Consider the following 15,961-nt stretch of genomic DNA (forward strand, 5'->3'; position numbering starts at 1 on the left):
GCATTGCAGTATAGATATAAATTGAAGTGAAAAAAGTAGTGTGGGTAGAACCAGGTTGATTAGTAGGTGGAATTAGTTTTCATATTGTCAGGTATTTGTATCGTTTCATACTGAAATGGACTGCAACATTCAGACACTATTGGTTGTTTGTTTGAATATATGTTTGTGGCAGGCTTGTTTATTGGTATGTAGTTCTCTGGATTGTGTGTGAAACAGTTTATCAAGCGTCATTGGTCAGTATAAACAACTTAACCTCAAACAAATCAATTTTTCGTGGGATGTTATGGCAGTTCACAATACTGTGTGTCCTGCGCCCGGGTTCCCAGGTTTGATTCCCGGCGGCGTCAGGGATTTTCTCTGCCTCGTGATGACTGGGTGTTGTGTGATGTCCTTAGGTTAGTTAGGTTTAAGTAGTTCTAAGTTCTAGGGGAGTGATGACCGTAGGTGTTAAGTCCCATAGTGCTCAGAGCCATTTGAACCAATACTGTGTGCTTTTTAACAATTCCGGATTCAACCTGGCATTAAGAAATCAAAAAACCGGTGCTTCGACTTCCTAAAATATAAACTGAAGATTCCTCCTCCTCTAGCTCTTTGAATAGTGTGTGAAATTCCTCTTCTGTATCACTTAATGACTTTACCTGACCCACAGTCCTTTTTGTTTTTTTGTTTTGTTTTGCACTTCTGTCTTCTTTCTCTAATATATACACTATCCTGTAAGCTGTAACCATTTAAGTCCAATACATGTCATTTTCGTACAAATGTGGACTCCAGCAGCCACGTAAATGAACTATCAAGTTGTGTATGTGCAATTTTCACTCAAACACAGTTGAAAACCGACTTATGAAGATCGCAAATAGCGCGAAAAGAGCAGTGAGGACAGCCATGCAATTTGAGATCACACGACTTCAAATGACTTGACGTTTGGTGATGTGACGGACAGTGTAAATACATCTTGATGTGACGGTGCTGTGACATGAAATGCGAACTGGCTGATTGGTTTATGGCGTTCTGCAGACCCTTTTAGATGAGGAAGGAAGCTTTATTGCTTGAATGGCGCAGTTGTGCTGATCAGAATACAGTTGTATCGAAAATAAAACAGTTACAGTTGCAAAGTTATTTTTATTTATGAATAGTGCGTTTTGCTATGATTAGGCATCATCAGGTTATGTAAAACTATCAAATGAAGTTCATTGGACTGGCTACCAAACCTCTATGTCAACCGCATACAGGGCAATTCATCTGGATGAAAATCCAGTCATCAGAATACTGTAAGTAAAAGGAACTTTGGGAACAGTTCAAAGGTTCCCACTATTGCTTTTAGTTATTATGGCGGCCTGATTTACATCCAGTCGGTTTTATGGGAATGTGGTTGACACAGAGCTTTGGTAGCTGGTGCAATGAACTTCATTTGACAGTTTTACATGATCTGATGATGCCTAACCACAAGGAAATGCGTTATTTTTAAATAAAAATAACATTGCAAGTATGACTGTTTTATTTCCAATATAAACATGAAAACCATGTTGCTGTGTCAGACAGCCAGTGATGTTGTGGAGTGAATACTAACTGTACTTCGCTTGTTTCATAATGGAGATTCCAAGACATGGTTTGGTGCAAAAATTTAAAATACTTGATTTCAATGTCAAATGATGAATCCGAAGCAGAAGTTACTCATAATGTCTGTGAAATCGATGAATTACAAGAAAACACTGCAAACGCTATTGATAGTGAGGAATGTATCCCTCCTATCGACAAAATCAGTGACTTTTCAGACAGCGACGTTGCCCCTGCTACACAGGAGCAGACCGAAAAGGGACAAACCAATGTTGCTTTACCAATAGCAGGTATGTTTGTAAACTCTTTATATTATTAATATTGTGCATCTTCATGTTTTCGCGGCGCAAACATTGTTCCGTAAAATTTTGGTTGTGCAGCTGCATAAATTCGACTTCTTCTTATATATGAGCTGTATACCGTCCAGACATCTTCAAAGTGAACCTGGAACACAGTGAACAGAAATAGATTATGTAAAATTTTGTGGTTTATATGATTTGATCAAATGGACACACATTCCCAAAGGACAGATTTCTTTGCACCAGCTACCCCTGTGTGGAATTCTTTCATTGACAATTTCTTGGAGTGTTACATTCTGGATGAAAATATCACTGTGGATGAGCAACTCTTTTCTTGCAATGCTAGATACTCCTTCCTTCAATATATGAGCAATAAACCAGACTAATTTGGAATAAAGTATTGTTGCAGTTGATACTAATTCTAGGTACCCGGGGAATGATTTTCCTTACCTAGACCAAGATGAGCAGCACCCCACAGGTATTCCTGTTTCAGAGGATATTGTAATGCATCATATACAGCTATCAGTTTCTGCAGGATGAAATATTATATGTGATGGTCCCTTGAAACACAAGAATCCAAGAATTGAGACACAGAGAAGAAATCTAGAACGGAAATCCACTGCAGTGCCTTTGCACACAACTATACTTTGTAAGTCGGGTCATGGTATTGGTGTCATTCCACTGTGAAGTATAGATGTCGCAGATAGCCCATGACTTTTTTTTGCAGTGTACTGGACTTTGAAGCTATCAATACATGAGTACCCTGTAAGGAAGTACCAAGTTAAAAGGTAAGCTGAAGTCAGTTTATATACAAGTTGGCAGAAAAGTTAACTTCAGCATGTAGGCTACAAGGAGACAAAATACAAATACTTATACAATACCGCAACATAGCAACATTTGCAAGACTTGTCAAATTGAAGGATGTAGATGGAAGGACAGTAGGAAGTACTAATGTGGAAAGTGCAACAAGTATGTTAGTGGACAATTTTTAGGCAATGCTGAATACACATTTGCAAGTATTACCATGCAGCATGTGGTTTTGAATCAATGAGATATAAGTTATGTATATTTCCCCAACTATATATTGTGCTATATAAAATTTTATATTAGAACACATATTTTTATTAAAGAAAGTTAGTCTCACGTTTTGTTATCATGTATATTTGAATTGATTATTAGGTTAAACGTTCATTGCACCATGTAATTACTCAGAAAAAAGTAAAACTGTATCCTGGTAAAGTGTACTAATAGTATGAAATAAATTAGCATATGTCCAAAATTGTTTACGATTTTTAAAATGGCCAATTAAACTGCATACATCAAAATGACTAGCTGGTTCTTTTAGACAGACCATAATGCCAAGTCCTTTTTGTGTTGAAAGAAAGTTTCTGCCATGTCTGATATGACAACTCATGTTGAAAATACTCCAACCTCAACTTCTGTATACTTGAAAAATTAACATAGAACTTTTAGATCATTTCTGTTTGATATGGGGAATGCACATGAAAATCTTTGCTTTATATCATCCAACACCTGAAACGTTGTCAGTTCAAAATCATAATTACTGAACACATGCGCCCCATCTGTAAAAATGTAGTCCTTGTGACACTTCTTCAGAATTTCTGCCTGTGGACTGTTCCCATGCGCCCCATCTGTAAAAATGTAGTCCTTGTGACACTTCTTCAGAATTTCTGCCTGTGGACTGTTCATTATAACTAACACAGAATCTGCACTCTTCAACTATGGCTGCAACATCTCCACATTGTCCTGTCATTCATAAAAAAACCCACTTCATACACTCACTCCTCAACATCGCTAACATCATTGTGATGCCTAGTTGTTGTGGAGTACAGGTTTTAGCAACATTCAGTATTATACAAGTGATTTCTTTCAAGTTCAGTCACAAACAGAGCATCATACTTCATCTTGCATAGTGTGGAAAGGGATTTTATTCGTGATACCTACAGCTATTATTTCCTTTTCTGTTTCAGTCAGTCCCAGGTGACTTACATCATGTTTAACCAACATGACTGATGCAAATTTGACATGGTATGAGTCATCTATAGCGTAAGTGATATTTATTTTTTCGAGACATTAAAAAATTTACTGCTGTCTTGCAATGTGAGCAGTCTAATGTCTTTACTTTTAGAGACAACATTGCTTGACAGAGCACAGGCATTATATACTAATGTCTTATACATTTATCAGTACCAGAATGTGAGCCCCACTATTTCACAAACATCACCTGTGTAGAATTTTCAGTTCCCATTTTGCATCTTTTAAGAGAACCAAGAGGTGAAATGTGCAGACCTCTACACTTCACTCATATGTCATGTGCGATTCTCTGAGTGTTCAAAATAATTATACTCTGTAAACACTTCATAATTTCATATGCTATACTTCACTGATCTTCTTTAACTCAATGACTCACTGTGATGGTCTCATTGACCTTTAAATTTTTTTATGTTTCTCTGCGTTTGACACATGGTTCCAAAGATTTTTGATGTATTTTTACCCCTTCCTGGTTTCTGAAATGATGTATTCACGTTGAGCAGACAATACCACCAAACACAATAACGTAAAGCTACTGCCACTGCTTACTTCACTCGCTACAAGCACAGGCAATGGTAAAATGTGAAGACTAAAGCTATGAACACTGAAGACAAAAGTTATCCCCACCCTGATGGAGAGACAAAGTGAAATAAAAACATCGCCATATTACAGTGGTACATCGAGGAGTTCAGGACAAGAAACACATTTTAAAATTACTGACTCCATTGTGCTACAAGGTGATACTGTCCACCATAAGGATGACTGGTTACTCTATCCCTAGTTACTGATCAGCAACCAATTGCAGCTGAAATTGATGTGAGTCAAAAGATCACTGTATTCTCTCCATACTTGCCTTCACAAGATTTTATAGCATCTGAGTCACTGATCTTATCGAACAATTCTCTTGGGCATTCTTCCTACTGGAGGCTTCAGTTCCCATAACGTGTTGTGAGTTTCAAACTCTACTTGATCGACTTTTCGAGGTTCTCTTGAAGTCTCATGAACTGGATATTCTTCGAATATGTCTCTTTCTGCCCTTTGGCCCTCATTCAGTGGGGACTTACTGATGACCTTCGTTCCAGTGACCACTTCCCACTCTGAATCTACCTACAAGATGAAGCAACCCTTGACGACAAGCCTCTAAGATGGAGAATCAATAGAGAAAATTGGACATTGTTCAGCCAGGTGGCTGTGCTTGAATGGCGAGGCAGCCTCCAGGAATGGGTAGATGACATTACACATCAATCTGCTGAGCCACCGACTTATGCATCCCAAGGTCGTCAGCTCTTCTTAGAAGGTGGATGGGAATGGGTGGATGACATTACACATGTGATCCACCATGCCACCGACTTATCTGTCCCAAAGTCTTCAAGCCTGTATGTTGGCAGACCGATGAGTACTCAGTACACATGAAAGGTGATATAATGTGCTGTAACTGCATGGGAATTTGCCTATTACCTACATCAGGGGTTCCAAAGCTTTTACTCTAGGAGAACAGTTTGAGAAACCTGGTATATTTTGAACATCAATAAAATTTCAAAACAGGAGAAACTTGGTTTATTCCATGATAAATCATAACTGATAACACAGAAATCATAAAAAATTAAAAAAATAGTATCATCAAAATTCAAAATTTGGGAAAAACGCTATGTTATGGATAGTTTTTTGCAGAGCTCTTATTCACTTCTCGTGGAACAACAGTGTTCTGTGGAACATAGCTATGGAAACCCTGGCCAACAGCATATAAAATATTCCCCAACATCCTTGTTAATAAGCTATGTTGATAATGCTGTTGGTGATTATCAATGTGTATTTCGTCGAGGAAGATCTACTGTTGATCAGATGCTCGCAGATGGCTAATACTAGAAAAATGTAAAGAGTTTAGGATCGATACACATCATGTCTTTACAGAGCTCATATCAGGCTATGACAGTATTGACAGAAGGTTGCTGCATATAGCAATGGAAGAGTTAGAGATGAATTGACTGCCTTAGTGAAATTCAAGTTAAAATACAGGACATGTTACCAAGTGCTATGACCACAAACAATGGAGTGAGGCATGAAGACAAATTATCCTGCCTTCTGTTTAATGTAGCGTACATTATAAGAGATGCGGGCCTCTCTACAGTGAGGTGGGGGATAACAGTTCAGGTGCTGACATATGCAGATGATACTGACATAATTGTAAGAACGTCAAGTGCAATGAATGAGGCCATTACAAGTCTAGAAGCAACTACTATAAAGCAGAACCTATAGAAAATGAATGGAAAACTAAGTATAAGAAAGATTGTCTTATGATCCCTTATCCACAGCTATTGGTTCATATAATTTTATTTTGTGTTTAATTTCAACTACTTTCGATCACAAGTAAACTGTAAGAACAATACCAGCTCTGAAATCCAAAAACGAATATTGTCTGTCAACAAATGCTGCATGGCTTCAGAAAACACATAAAATCTAAGCTGCTGTTCAGGAAAACTAACGTTATGATGTATAAAGTTTTAGTGAGCCCAGCGCTGACATGCTGAAACGTGGACATTGATGAAGTTCAATGGAAAGCAGCTTCGCATATTTGAAAGAAAGATGTTGAGACAAATTCTTGGGCCCATTGAAGAAACTGGTGTCTGGAAGTGGAAATGCAATAATTAATTATGTAATCTATATAATGAACCAGATATTGTTATCTACATTAAGAACCTGGAATGGGCAGGGACATGTTCTGAGAGCAAATAAAAGAACGATTAAGAAGATATTAAATGCAATGCCTGAAGGAACCGAAACAGTTGGAAGAACAAAGCTAAGATGGGCAGTAGGCGTCAGAGAGGACAAAAGGAAAACTGGGATTCAGAAATGGAGGAATGGTGGAGTTTGGCACTAAGCAGCGAAGAATATAATAATCTTCACAGAAGGCCAAGGCTCACAAAGGGCTGTTGTACCAGTGATGACGATGACTGTCACGGACAGCCAGGATCCAACATTCTGCCACTAACATGTGACCGAGGAGAGGGATGCATTGTGCTTCAGAGGCCGCAATTCTGAGTCAAACAACTGCTCTTTTTCCATCTGGGGGCTCAATCCTGCACTGTCTGAGGCTGTGCCTGATCATGACAAATCCAATACAGCATGCTGTGAAACTTACAAATTGCGTCAAAGAAACTTCTTCCAGTATGTTTTAATTTATTCTAGCAGACAGGACAATTTTCAGGCTCTTGGAGTGCAGGAACTTTGATACTTTTTGTCAAACTATGAAAGGACCGAAAATGTTCCAGTAGCTACAGGAACTTTACCTTAATGAGTCGTGAAGGAAAGACCTTGGAGCAAGTGGACAACTGTCGACTGGTCTGGATTAGAGACCTCGCAACACCTTCGCCACTCTCACTATGGATCAGACGATGTCAATCGACTGTTGACAACCTGAGCCTGCTAGAGACAGCTACGGAGCAGACTTTCTTATGTTGAAAGCATAGTGCAGGGACAGTGACATTTTCTGACATCAATGAGGCATATGACACTACTTGGAGTCACAGTATTCTAGGGCAGCTCCACCAATGTGGTTTTTATGGCCATCTACATATATTCATGTAGTCTACACCTACATTTACATCTATACTCCCCAAGCCAACTCACAGCGTACGGCTGAGGGTACTTTGTGTACCCCTGTTGCTTCCACTTTACCTGGCCGGCCGTTGTGGCCGAGAGGTTCTAGGCGCTTCAGTCTGGAACCGCGCGACCGCTACGGCCGCAGGAACTGATGATCTCAGATGTTAAGTCCCATAGTGCTCATAGCCATTTGAACCGTTTTGAAGCTCTTTTCCTGTTCCTGTTGCTACTGGTTCATGATTGCTGGTAAGCTTCTGTGTGAGGTTGACTCTCTCTAATTTTATTTTGATGGTCTTTTCGCGAGATATAGGTAGGAGGAAGCAATATATTGGTTGACTCTTCTAGGAATTTATATTCTCAGAACTTTAACAGTAGACTATGCAATGATGCACAATACCTCTCTTCTAGTGTCTGCCATAGGAGTTGGCTGAGCATCTCCCTGATAACTTTGACACTTACTAAATTAATTCCTCTATCAGTTTTATGTGGTACAGATCCCAGACTGACTAGCAATATTCAAGTATCAGCCAAACGACTGTTTTGTAATCTATATCTTTTGTTGGTGGAGTACATTTTCTAAGAATTCATCCTCTACCTTATCCCCAATTAATTTTTTGCATTTGTTTCATTTCAAATCTCTCTGTATTCATACTCTTAGGTAGTTTACAGAAAGAATTCCTTCCCATTATTGTTCTTCAATCGTGTAACCATACAATTACCGGTTTTCTGTCTATGTACACGCAATATGTTACATGTTTCTATGGTGGAGGGTCAACTGCCACTCCCTGCAGCAAGCGTCAATCCCCTGTGGATCTCCCTGCATTTCACTACAATGTTATGGCGTTGCATCTACTCTGTATGTGTCAGCATCATCTGTAAAAAGCCTCATGGAACTTCTGACGTCATCTGCTAGGTCATTTATACAGGGTGAACATTAATAAAATCGACGAACTCCAGAGATGGATTCCTGACTGGAAATGGAGGAAAAAAGGTCCTATGAAATGCATTGTTGCCATGGTAGAAGCCACAAACGAATAAAAGTTCCAGTCACCAACGAATAAAAATTCCACTGATAATATGCTGTGACTGTAGCCCACAGAAGACGATTATGCAGATTGATGCTAGCTGTAGTAAAGGTTGCTTCGTCAGTAAAGAGGAATAATGACAGAAACCCCATAACTGTGATCGTCCGGTTCAAAACCCATCGACAAAGCCGTTCCCATAGTGGGAAATCCACTGCTGATAATCCTTGCACTCATTGCAGGTGATAGGGATGGCCTTGGTTGTTACACACAATATCTAAAATCGTACTTTGGCTTACATCATGTTGGTGGGCCACTTGCCTGGACGTTGTACTATGATTCATATCAATATCCTGTTGAACCCCGTTCTCCATATCTGGTTTATGCAGAGTCCCCCACCTCCCTGCACATTCCTCTGTCTGAAAGGACCAAAGATCACACAAATGTCCAAAACGGGTTTGAAGTGTTGTATGATGTGGTTGGTGTCTGTGAGGGTACTGGTTTGGTATAGCTGTGCTGCCCCTCTACTGTTTTCCATCTGCTTGGCCTACACAAACTGCCACCTCGGCTTGTTCTCGACGTGTATGCCAGGCTGCAGCTTACAGTTCGCTGCATCAATCACACAGCTTACAAAATACGAGGAACCCACAGCACATGGTCAGACGAGGTTTCCTCTGTCACTGGCATCTACCGTGACAACAACGCATTTCCGCACACATGTTCACAGGACCTTTTTTCCTCCATTTCCAGTCGGGATCTGCCTCTGCAGTTCGTCAGCGTAATTAATATGTAACCCCTTGGGGTATGCCTGAAGTTACATTTGCCTGAAGTACATTTGAAGATTTCTCTCCATTTATAATCACATGCTATATTGCTGGACATGTCTGCTCCAGTTTTAGAGAGAGAAGGGTGCTCAGTGTACGGATCAGCGAGGCCTTCTTGCCTGAAGATCATTGTTGCTATCCAACATCAGGGGACCAGGCTGGCTGTGAGTGCTTATAGGTCCAGCCCCAGACACAACCTCTGTACTGTACTGTACTGTACTGCTGCTTACCATCTGGCGACTACTCCTCATGGTGTATCAAGTGTATAGGATCCTTGCTGCACCAAATTCACCAGCATACTATACTGTTGCTCGTCCAAGTGTGAAACACCGTTTCTCAAATAATTCACAAGGAACGACGCCATTTCAGTTTCGTGTGGAGTATGTGGTGGAGTCAGTTGGTGTGGGGCAAGGACAAACTCAAATCCAGGCGTGGAACTGACTGTCACCTTATTTACTGCAGAGGTCCAGAATAATTTTAGATTTAATCGAGTCCAGGAAAGACTTCATTCCTGCATTTCTTTTTAAGGCATTTCTTTACTACTTTTTCAATGAACACCCCAACTATATATCTTTATTCACAGATGTGTCTAAACAGGGTGACTTCCTTGGCTGCTCTGTAATTTTCCCTGATTGCGTTCACAAGATCTGACTTCCTCAAGAATAGTGTTGTGTTCAATGTGGAGCTGTACATGATAATCAGGGTACTGGAGCAAATGGCTCTGAGCACTATGGGACTCAACTGCTGAGGTCATTAGTCCCCTAGAACTTAGAACTAGTTAAACCTAACTAACCTAAGGACATCACAAACATCCATGCCCGAGGCAGGATTCGAACCTGCGACCGTAGCGGTCTTGCGGTTCCAGACTGCAGCGCCTTTAACCGCACGGCCACTTCGGCCGGCGGTACTGGAGCAGATGCTGAATTCCTTATCTGTTCCGATCATCTGAGTGCTCTTAACTCTTTATAACGCTTGTGCCCAACAGATAAAGTAGACCAGAATATCGAGGATGCCCCTCTCCACCTACGAGGGCTTCGGATGGGAGTGTCTGTTCCGGATGCCAGGGTACACAGATGCTAAGAGAAACTAAATGGCAGATGTAGCATCCAAGGATGCGTGGCGTAATAATCAGATAGTTCAGTATGCCATTCTCCTACATGCTATCACCTAATTGTTGAAATACAGAGTCGTGCATGAATGGGAAGAAGAATATCTGGAAGCGATAGACAACAAGCTGCTCCTAGCAATGTCAACAGCTTGACTATGGCGTACCTCTGTCAATCCACACAGATGTGCTGAGGTACTTCTCACTCGCTTTCATACAGGACACTGCCTCTTGAGGCGTGGCTTCTTGCTCCAGTGGGAAGACCCACCTTTACACTTTAGTAGACTGTGTTTTCTATTCAGACAAGAGGGCAGAAGCTAATTCGCGAATAGATTTGTCCTCTATTTTAACTGACAATGATACGGATATGGTACGACTTTTAAGGTTCTGTCAAATGTCTGATTTGTTACTTAAAATTTTTGGGGATAGTTTTTAACGTGTGATCAGGATGGTTGGCTTGTAGGAGTTTGTTGTAAGTGATCAGCCAGCCACATATTCATGTGTAATTATTTTGGGTTTATTCTTGTATTACTTGAGATTAATTGACAGTTTTATAACTCCTGCGCATATCTGCGCTCTCTTAAAGGATAGGGATAGGTAATGTGATTGTGTGAGTGTGGTTGGGAGAGAGTGAGTGTAATTATGTAAAACTTACTCTTGCTTGTTTTACACAATTGTAACCACATTCGTTTTTACTACTTTTCGAAAGGGCGCTGATAACCTAGCCGTTGAAGGCCCATAAAAAAAACACACATGCACAAACTCTTCTCTGCGATTAAAACTATGAGAAAACTTTGATTGCTGCGTAGTATAGCAACTGTGGACAGTGTGGACCAATGGGAATCCGACAACACAGAATTCCCGAAAGCCCCCGTATTGCCGGTTGTCAGATTGAGAGAAGCCACGTACGTTGGAGATTAAAACTGTGGAAGGGTGTAAGAGTAGGTGGTTGCAGAATAGTTGTAAAAATGTTGAGGTACTTGTTGTTACTTGCGCTTGCATGTGCCGTGCTAGCTACCGAAGAGGATGTCTTGGAATTGACTGACGAAGATTTCTCAACTCGTGTACAAGAACATGAAACGATGCTTGTGATGTTTTATGCACCATGGTAAGTTGTTTACTATGCTGTTTCTAGGATACTAAGCAGATCATAGGGACGCACATAATTGTGTGGATGATTGTCATGTACATATGAAAATGTTGTGTAGCAATCGTTATTTTTATGCCGCAGGTGTGGTCATTGTAAAAAACTTAAACCAGAATATGCCAAAGCAGCTGGGATAATAAAAGACAACGATCCACCCGTTACGTTAGCCAAGGTAAAGTATTTAATCCGTTGTTTACTACGAAGTAAGTTTTAATCGTTGTGTATAAGCAACACCGCATATAATATTTACAATTATTTTGAAGTGATTGGCTCATGTGGACCAATTCCAAATTACAGGTAGACTGTACGGAAGCAGGAAAAGAAACTTGTAACAAATTCAGTGTCACTGGATATCCCACGTTGAAAATTTTCCGCAATGGAGAGTTGTCTCAAGATTATAGTGGTCCCAGGGAAGCAGGTTTGTAATACACCCTGTAGTTTCCATTGCGTTAACGATTCTGTAGTTTCTTCAGTGAGTTAATTTACGAGCATATTTTTTTACAGCTGGTATTGTGAAGTACCTGAAAGCACAAGTCGGGCCAAGTTCTAAGGATTTGTTATCAGAAGAAGCCTTCGAAGATTTTATTTCGAAAGATGATGTGGCAGTTGTGGGTTTCTTTGAAAAGGAATCCGATTTAAAGCTAGCATTCCTCAAGGTAGCAGATAAATTACGCGAAAAAGTGCGTTTTGGTCATACATCAAACAGAGACTTGTTGAAGAAAGGTGTAAGGTAAATCTTAAACTTGTCAGGCGTGTCATATGTTTGTATAACAGTGTCGTAACTGAACACATGAACACAACGGACAATTATATAGTGCAGTAATGTAAATGAATTTATTTTTTCCAGTGATGGCATTGTACTGTACAGACCAAAGCACTTGCACAATAAATTTGAACCAGACACTGTTACATATGATGGAGAAGCAAAGAAAGAAAATATCGAATCCTGGATCAACAGAGAGTAGTAAGTAAATAACTGGATCCCCATATTCAGAATTCACTGTATTTGCTGATAGCAACATAAGTAGTGTTAGTTACTATCTTACTTTTCTGTACAGAGGACTCGGGGCCTCAAAAACTTGTACATCCATGTATTTTTCTGTCTTTACCAAGGGGTATTAAGTACACAAAGGAAAACCGCATATGAGTTTCATTGCTGTCCTCAAATTTGAGCATAAGACGTGGTATCTTACCTACTTTGTGCACCTCATTGTAATTTTTTTTATGTATATTTGCATAATATGCATGAAACAAGTCACCGTAGACTTGTCCAGTACCTAAATATAAGTTTTCTGAATGTACCATGCGGTTTTAGTTTTTAGAAGTGCATTGGAAATGGAGTGTGGTTAAATGACGTGAATGTAAATATTAGTCTGTTACAGATCAATCTTCATTGAACATTGACGTTCGTTGGCTTAACCTACACCTACACCTCATGGTACACAAGTTGTCACAACAAGGATTTAAGGGGGCGCCTATCATAACACTCGATCCTAGAATGTGTGTCCAGAGCATCCCCAGCTTTAGAGAACATCTTCTCATGAATTTACTTTATTTCAATTCTGTTATTAGTGGGTCATGTAGGCATGGCAAAAAAATTGTGCCGTTCTCATTACATCACATTAATAATTGTTCCGTAGTTCATGAACGTGGCATTTCGAAATTATGGTGAACATCAGTTTAACATAAGGTTTCACATATCACCATTACTGTTTGGTATCTTAAAAATTAATTTGAGTAGGGGTTCAATTTGTTTTTAAATGCTGGTTGGCTATCTGAGAGGCGTTTAATGCTACTTGGTAAATGATGAAAGACTTGTGTGGCAGCGAATTCACCCCTTTCTGTGCCATTCGAATTGAAGACCATCCTTTTTTTTCTAGTGTTGTAGCTATGCACTTTGCTGTTATTTCTCAACTTGGATATGTTATTAATAACAAATTTCGAAAGTGAATATATGTATTGTGAAGGTACTGTGAATATTCCTAGTTCCTTAAATCAATGCCTGCAAGGTGATCTTTGGTGGGCTTCAGCTATTATTCTGATTACATGCGTTTCTGCAATGGGTATTTTTTTTTCTTAATAATGAATTACCCTAAAATATGATGCCATATGGCAGCAATGAATGAAAATAGGCATAGTAGGCTAATTTGCTGATGTATGCTTATCACCAAAATTTGCGATAACCCTGATAGCATAAGTAGCTGAGCAGATCATCAATGTATTTCTTCAAATTAAATTTCTCATAAATTGATACACCCAAGGATTTTGAATTTCTGCTTTAGCAAGAACTTAAGTCTATATTTACAAATGGTGCTATACCATTTACTGTTCAGAACTGTATATACTGTTTTTTCTCAAAACTTGCTATGAGTTCATTTTCAGAGAACTACTTCATAATTTTGTGAAGGACATTTACAATTTCCTCAGCGAGTTGTTTGTTGGGGGTGATTACAATGCTTGTATTGTCAGCTAAAAGAACTGTGCATCTTCATGAATATTGAGTGGCTAATCATTATTATATGTTAAGAACACCATTCTTGGTGTCTGCCCATTTGGAGGACTGCTGATTCTTGCAGATATTCTGTGCTGTTAATTTATCAATCTTCTGCAGTCTTCCAGTTAAATATGAATTAAACCATTTGTGCACTGTTACTCATACCACAATACATGAACTCATCTAGAAGAATTTCATGATTCACACAGGCAAAAGCCTTGTAGCATATTTGTATACTCAGAAAAATGCCTGTTTTCAGTGTGCCTCTACATATGTGGCTGAGAATCCTACGTATGTTGGGAACAAGCTTTTAGTACTCTGTTGGAAATGTCAGCTCCATGTGAGCTTCTACATTTCAGTGAAGTTATTTTCCTTATTTCAGTAGGAGAGATGGGTTGAACTTCAATTTTATCGAATTTCATAAGTAGTGCCTCTCCCGTGTACTGCTTTGCATTTTCTGATGAACAGCTCTTTTCTTTACAACACTTAAAAATGTTTATTAAAAATATTTTCTAGTTCTGTCTTTTTGTTAAAACTTTTCATTGAGTTTCATAGAAATATTTTTCCTGTGCTCTCGGTTGCCCTGTTTCCCTTTAAACTATATTCCAAATTGTTCCAATTTTAGTACCATAGGCACTAATCTTGGACATAATGCCATACTTCAGGATTTGTTAATAACTTGTCTTAATACAGTGCCATAGTTTTTACAATGTTGGGCTGTTGCTGAACCATTACTCCTCCTAGCTATAAGATACATTGCCCTTATCTGTTTACAAGATACGTTTATCCCTTTGTCAACTTTTTGCGTGGTTTCTTACATTTATGTTTCACTGTTTTGTTGAAGTTCATTTTCTCAAATCCTTTTTTTATTTGCTACAATGTGGCAAATAAATGAACTGACTTGGAAGCTGCTACTGTTGTAGGTAAATAGCTCATTTTTCTTCAATCAGTATGTTTCTTCACACACAATTCATGTGGCCAAGTCTATTTCATTTAAGGTAACCCAGTACAGTGAAGGTGTTAAGTGGTGACTAGGAACATAAATAAAAAAAGCTCTGAAATATTGCCTTTCAGCTACAGATTTACATTATCCCAGTCCACAGCTTCATTATACAGTAAGATATAGCTGCTGAAGTAACTGAACCTAACTTACCTGCTTAGCCATGTATAATCGCTGTTGTGTTCAGCATTGAGAATTCTTCAGTTAGTGGAATGTGTAACTAAATCAGTGTGACAATGACATATCTTTGCATTTCAACAATGAGTTTGGCTTCAGTATTGTAGTTATAAATTCAGTGCTGCTGTAGTTGGTTGTGAGAGTGAACAATTAAAAAAAAAAACTGTATTACAGCCATGGTCTTGTGGGGCATCGTCAGAGGGATAATACCCAGGATTTCAAGAATCCTCTCGTGGTTGCTTACTATGGAGTTGACTACGTCAAGAATCCTAAAGGTACGTAGAATGTACCATAGTAAATTGGTGGTCATACATACAAGAACTGTAATTTCGTGTAGGTTGTCATGAGATTGGAAGAAGTTTGTAACCTCACTTTAACATTCTTTGTTAATGTTTTTGTATGCTATATTTGAATGTACTGCTTTTCTTACATTTCAGGCACCAACTATTGGCGTAATAGAATCTTGAAGGTTGCAAAGAGCTTTGCTTCAGTTTTCAATTTTGCAATAAGTGCTAAAGATGATTTCCAGCATGAACTGAATGAATTTGGTTTTGATTATGTGAAAGGTGACAAGCCAGTCATATTTGCTCGTAATGCGAAGAATCAGAAGTTTGTCCTTACGGATGATTTTTCGTAAGTAAATTGCATGTTTGCTTTTGTCTTGGAATGGAAGTCTAAATGTCATTG

At 39.1% G+C, this 15,961-nt stretch overlaps 1 protein-coding gene across 1 annotated transcript in view; it reads left to right on the plus strand.

Annotated features, from left to right (window-relative positions):
- The first annotated feature begins 11,276 nt into the window (after positions 1-11,276).
- The window catches only part of LOC124798113 (protein disulfide-isomerase A3), a 35,174-nt gene continuing 30,489 nt past the window's right edge, over positions 11,277-15,961 (plus strand). Inside the window, exons 1-7 of the mRNA XM_047261370.1 lie at positions 11,277-11,564; positions 11,688-11,775; positions 11,901-12,021; positions 12,108-12,333; positions 12,451-12,567; positions 15,449-15,549; positions 15,712-15,907. Of these exons, the coding sequence (XP_047117326.1) occupies positions 11,293-11,564; positions 11,688-11,775; positions 11,901-12,021; positions 12,108-12,333; positions 12,451-12,567; positions 15,449-15,549; positions 15,712-15,907 (1,121 nt within the window). The 5' untranslated portion in view covers positions 11,277-11,292. The remainder of the gene's footprint in view (positions 11,565-11,687; positions 11,776-11,900; positions 12,022-12,107; positions 12,334-12,450; positions 12,568-15,448; positions 15,550-15,711; positions 15,908-15,961) is intronic.

Source organism: Schistocerca piceifrons, chromosome 5 (genome assembly GCF_021461385.2).
Source record: "Schistocerca piceifrons isolate TAMUIC-IGC-003096 chromosome 5, iqSchPice1.1, whole genome shotgun sequence".
Classification (NCBI taxonomy): Eukaryota; Metazoa; Arthropoda; class Insecta; order Orthoptera; family Acrididae; genus Schistocerca; species Schistocerca piceifrons.